Source organism: Coffea eugenioides, chromosome 9 (genome assembly GCF_003713205.1).
Source record: "Coffea eugenioides isolate CCC68of chromosome 9, Ceug_1.0, whole genome shotgun sequence".
NCBI lineage: Eukaryota > Viridiplantae > Streptophyta > Magnoliopsida > Gentianales > Rubiaceae > Coffea > Coffea eugenioides.
This window is the reverse complement of record NC_040043.1, coordinates 4,128,989-4,135,085: the sequence shown is the minus strand read 5'-3', so window position 1 is coordinate 4,135,085 and position 6,097 is coordinate 4,128,989. Positions and strand designations below refer to the sequence as shown.

Sequence of the window (6,097 nt, the reverse complement as noted above, 5' to 3'; positions counted from 1 at the left end):
TAATTATACAACTATAAGTAGTGGCAAATAATGCCTGAGCTGATCACACCGATTCCGCCCATCCCCAACTCTCCAAGTTCCCCACCAGCTTAGCATATAATACTCCACGCCCCACGCTCAACGCCCAGAAACCTCCGTCCCCTACAAAATAATCATCAAAAGAAAGCAAGAAACAAAGATAATGTCCTTGCACCCAGTTGCCGAAGCTAACGAGAAGAGCCCATTTGGGTCGTTGACTCCGGAGGAATTCTACGCTCGCCATAAGGTCACTCATGGCACCGAGTTCATCACGAATCCTCGTGGCCTTAAACTATTTACTCAGTGGTGGATCCCACTTCCCGATTCTGGCAAGCCCCTGATCGGCGTCGTCTGCGTCGTCCATGGCTTCACCGGCGAGTCCAGTTGGTTCGTGCAGCTCACCTCCGTCCATCTCGCCAAACAGGGATTCGCGGTCTGCGCTATCGACCACCAGGGCCACGGGTTCTCGGAGGGTCTCCAGGCTCACATTCCCGACATCAATCCCGTCGTCGACGACTGCGTAGCCTTCTTTGATGACTTCCGTGAACGCCACGCGCCTCCCAATTTGCCGGCGTTTCTGTACTCGGAGTCGCTTGGTGGGGCGATTGCGCTCTTGATTACCCTCCGCAAGGACTTGAAACGGCCGTACGACGGCGTCGTTTTAAATGGAGCTATGTGTGGCGTCAGCGACAAGTTTAAGCCGCCGTGGCCGCTGGAGCATTTTCTTTCCATCGTTGCCGCTGTGGTTCCCACTTGGCAAGTGATCCCCACTCGCGGGAGGATTCCTGAGGTCTCCTTCAAGGTCAGATTCTTACGTGAAAACTTTTAGAGCAACTGTTTTACTACTCCCTAGTAATTTTGATGCCTTTTCAGCAATTCTTTTCTGGCAACTATTTCTCTTTTACCTCATCGGAGTAATTGTTAGTTTTTCGCATGATATATTGTGTTCCTTTTGGTGATTAGGTACATTGATCATTTCTGTGCAAGAAAAAAAATAGACGCACGCTATTACGAATACAAAGTGATATTTTATGAATTAGACCTGCATAATTAGGCTATAAACAACTCTAAACTATAACGTTAAAGCTTGATTTGATTCTGTTAATGATTTTTAAGCGTATCAAAGTCTGACTTAATTGTCGTTCCAACCAGTCTTAACAAGTCGAACACGCCCAATTGAGTAGCTTCATTCGTTTCCCAATTGAGTGGCTTCATTCGTTTGTAGGTAAATTTGAAACTTTACACTTATTTAGTACCCTTTTTATGAAGTTAATAACAAGCAACAAATCTTGTTCGGCATGCTCTGATTGGTTCATATGATCATACGAGCTATATGAAAAAGAAATGGGTTTCATTGAAAATGCCGATTTGGCATAAAATTTTTCAAGTAATCGAAGTATTCATCATGTATTTCTTGTTCATTTTGGTTTATCAAAGGTGGAGTGGAAGAGGAAGTTAGCAATGGCAAGCCCAAGAAGGCCATTGGCTAGGCCGCGCGCTGCCACTGCGCAGGAACTGCTGAGGTTGAGCGGGGAATTGCAAGACAGGTTTGGGGAGGTGACGGTGCCACTTCTGATAGTGCACGGCGGTGATGACGTAATATGCGACCCGGCGTGTGCGGAGGATTTGTACAGACGCGCCGCTAGTAAGGATAAGACCATCCACATATATCCTGGCATGTGGCACCAGCTGGTTGGTGAGTCTGATGAGGATGTGGAGCGCGTGTTTGGAGACATTGCGGAGTGGCTTCGGACTAGAGCTGAACGCGCAGCCTCTTCATCCTATTCCTAGTCAGATGACGAGAAATGAGAGGGGCAGAATGCCGCCGGAGAATGGTGGTTAGAGTAAATAATAATAAAGCCGTAGAAAACCCAGTAGGTGGGTGGTACTGGATGTAACGTGTGGGTACGCATTATTGATTGAATGCAGGTGGCTGCTAACCACTGCATTATCTCACATCTGCAATTGCAAAGTTTTCGTGCGTCTAAAAATTGAGGCTATTTAGTGTTTGGATTTTGACAAGAGGGGATTGTGGGGTTGAGTGACGATGAGGGCAATGTGCAGTCGCACGTAACAGCCCAGCCAATGTGGCCCTTAATCTGAATTTGGACAATAGCGACGGTTCGTGAAAGGTTCACGGTCTTGATTGACGGACAAAAAAAATGTATGATTTAGTTTACAAGATACATATTGATTTTAATATATGCCGTGCATATTAAAAATAAGGGCAAAATGGCCGGTGACCCTCAAATTATTATGAAATTCAACTTTTAACCCTCAAATTATTAACTAATAAGTTTTAGTTCTCAAACTAATTAAAATATATAATTATAATTCTTCCGTCAACTTGAGTGGCTATGTTGAGTGGTTATGTTTAACAGAGAAAAAGGATTCATGAGATGCTAATGGCTCTCAAACTATTATAAAACTCAACTTTTGACCCTACAATTATTAATGGATAAGTTCTAACTCTCCAACTAATTAAAACGTATAATTCTACTCTTTTCCGTCAACTTGAGTTGTTATGTTGAATAGAAATATCTATTAATAAAGAATTTGGGATGTGTCTAACCGAGTGTTTGATAAATTAAGAAAGTTTAGATATAGTGATGTAAAGTTTGGAGGAATTTTACTAGAGAATTGATTATTTGAGAGATTTAAAAAGTTCAAACTTGGAAGTGAACCAAGACTTGATGGAATATTCCTAGAAATGAATTGTGTGCCATATTTATGTCATTAAGAGAAGCAAGTGAATCCAATGAATTTGGAACAATACCGAAAAATGAGTTAATTTCCCTATCAACTCAATTAATTCAAGTTGCCTATCCTTAATAAAATTTCTCTATTTAGGGTTTTGGGTTTTAGATTTTCAATTGATTTTGGTCATGTTCAGCAATTGGAGATTTGGTAAATTAATTTATCAGTCAAATGGGGTAAAATAATTTTACCCTAGTACATGTCCTGTGAAAACGAAAACATCCCTCAATTATTGCCTTACCATGCATGTGGTGATGTTTGTGCTTGATATAACGATTCAAATTGATGGAAGGGTTAAAATTATATGTTTTAATTAGTTGGAGGCGTAAAATTGATCAGTTAATAATTGGAGGGTCAAAAGTTAAATTTTATAATAGTTTGAGGGCTATTGCTGCGCATGTCCTGCTATTTTTGTTAAACATAATGGCTTAGGTTGACAGAAAGGTTAGAATTATATGTTTTAATCAATTGGAGGGCTAAAACTTATCAATTAATAATTAGAAGGTCAAAAATTAAATTTTATAATAGTTTTAGGGCTGTTGGGACATTTTGCCCAAAAAATGTGCTACTAATTTGTATTGTTTTCGAGTTGATTTACATGTTGCTGTACCATCCCACCCTCAAATTCCATTAATTTGGGCCATTAATAACACCTTTTCATGCCAACACAAAAAGCTTGCTGCAATCTAAAAAATTCTGGCTCCGTTTGGATTAGCTGTTTTTTTGGGTATTTTTGAAATATTTTACTGTAACAATATATGTGAAAAACTTTTACTGTAGATGTTTTTAATGGTGTTTTTGGGGTGCTTTTGAAAATATATTTTGGCTATTTTTAAGATTTAAAATTTTAATGAGGTATTTTTAAAATTGCATAAAATCTTACCACAACTCCCTCCCCCTCCCTCCTCCCCCTCATCCCTCATCCCCTCCCCTATTTTTGGTGGTATTTTTTGAGGTATTTTTGGGGATATTTGGGATGTATTTTAGGGTATTTTTATAACTTAAAACATGTTTGGATATTTTTTAAAAAATTTACACCACTCACCACCATCCCTCATCTCCACCAGGGCCTCCCTCCTTCCTTTTCCCTTTCTTTCTCCTTCATCCCCTCCCCCTTCCATTCTCCCCCTCCTTCTCCCTCTCTTTCTCCTTCTTCCCTACTTCTCTTCCACTCCCCCGTAGGTCCACCCTGAAATTGCTGACTCGACCTTCCTCCGGATCAAGTTGCGGTCAGAAGGTTGTGACTAGTGTGACCAAAAGGTCGCAGCTGGAGCTACTGCTGGTTCTTGGGGGAGGAGAGGAGAGGAAGGAGGAAGGAAGAGGAGGAAGGAGGGGGAAAAAGGGAGGGGGAGGAGCAACGGTGGAGGTAATAGTGACGGTGGAGAAAGGAGGAAGTGGTAGTTGGTGGTGGTGGGTGGTGGGTGATGGTGATTAGAGGAAGAAGAAAAGGTGATTAGATTTATTTTTATTTTTTAAGTTGTATTTGAAATATAAGGAGTGTTTTTTAATGGTATTTTTGGAGTGTACTATTGTAGATTTGTAGATGAAAAACAAGTATTTCAAAAACTCTCAAATCTATATTATGGTGAATAGTTGATATTCAACCATTTCAAGTATGTCAAAATAGGAGTGATTTGATTTTCCATTCCTAGTGTATTAGGAAACTGACCTCACAACCTTGGTACATAGTAGATTATTTGAAATAATTGGTATAGTACTTTCTATGATGCGATACATCTGAAAAAATATGTGATTGAAAAGATAAAAGAATTCTTGTAAAGCGTATTTGTGGCACAAGCAAATAATTATTTACAAATAAAATTCAAATATAATTATTAAACTCGTCCGGTTAATCACTCAACCCGATGAACCAATCACCAGGCCAGATCGGGTTACTAATTTGATTGGATAAGAAGCCAAACCAGTCAAATCTGGTGCAATCCACTTGATTCAGTAGTTCACCAAGGAATCCAAATGGATTCTCAATAATTGGTTGATTTTTTTTTTCATTTTTGGGCCAAATGTAAAAGTTTGATCCTTGAATCTCATCCTTGTTGACGAAACGTTCGTTCAGATGTATTTATTTACTTTTTTATTGTATAACGAATCCAACTTTCATACTAAAAGTGTTCGTATTATTATGTAAAAATGGTTGATAATTAAAGAAATAATTTTTTAGGTAAAGTATTAAAATTTTTTTAATTCTATTTCATTCAAAGTTTGTTGTTTTACAAAATAAAATACTTTTTTTGAATACATGTTTTATGTTTGTAAAGGATGATATAAGAAAATTGAGTCATTTATTAATGTTTATATATTTCTAATATATCTTTCTAGATGTAATAATTAGTAATATTTAAAACTACTTTATTTATAAGTTCTACATATATTAAGCTAACTAATATATTACAAGTATTTATAAATATTGTTTTAGCGATCCATTGGTTTAACCACCAACTTGCCTATTGAACCAATGAATCATCCGCTCAGTCCTTTTGCAGTGTTCCTTGCCATGCAAAGTTTAATAAATATGCTCAATATGCCAAAAAAACATTGGAAAGATTTTATTTTCTTCATCCAAAAGAAAAATAGGGAAGAAAAAGGAAAAGTTGAGCTGAAGCCAAACCATAATAAACCATTGGTAGCCATTGATTCTAATGGGATAAGAAAGAAAAGATGGTTTTCCTACAATTTTTTTATGGTGATAGTATGCATTGAAGTTATTTTTACTAGTATTAGAGATTTATCTCATTATCTTTAAAATACCATAACAAGTGAATGTGTATGAGCCCTCAAACACCCCAAATGTTGGAGTAGGAACCTGAACCTAGAGTTAGCACAATGAACACTATAGGCAATTTGGTAAGCTAGAACTAGTTTCCCAGAAAATGTATTAATAATTATATCCCTCTTCTTCTTCTTCTTCCTATTTTTTCTATGACTTCTTGGATTTTTTAGACATAAAACAGAAGAGACCGAAAGGGATAATGCCAAATCGTGTGGAGTAGTACATGTCATCCTCCAAAAAATGTGAAGTGGCTCAGTCCCTTGGCCCTTGTAACAGGCAAGAACAGGTCCTCCTCAAATCTCCATCTTTTTTGGAGACTAACCAAGTTAAACACTCTTCTCTTCCTCACTATAAGTTTCTTAGCCCACAAAGTGATACTACAAGATTTGTTTCTTGTTTTGGAGACCTATTTAATTGTCCTTGTACTATTCAATTTTAACATATACTATATGTTATATACCGTGCTAATGAAATAATTAATGTAGTTGTGAACTTGCTCAAGAATTATTCCGGTCCCTTTTTCTAATTTTAAGA

The 6,097-nt window shown here is 37.8% G+C and overlaps 1 protein-coding gene across 1 annotated transcript; it reads left to right on the top strand.

The window, feature by feature from the left end:
* Window positions 1-57: 57 nt before the first annotated feature.
* LOC113783068 (caffeoylshikimate esterase-like) lies at window positions 58-2,242 on the top strand. Its single transcript, XM_027329092.1, has 2 exons — window positions 58-820; window positions 1,456-2,242. The coding sequence occupies exons 1-2, from the start codon at window positions 182-184 to the stop codon at window positions 1,807-1,809; spliced, it is 993 nt and encodes a 330-aa protein (XP_027184893.1). The 5' UTR covers window positions 58-181; the 3' UTR covers window positions 1,810-2,242.
* The last annotated feature ends 3,855 nt before the right edge of the window (window positions 2,243-6,097 follow it).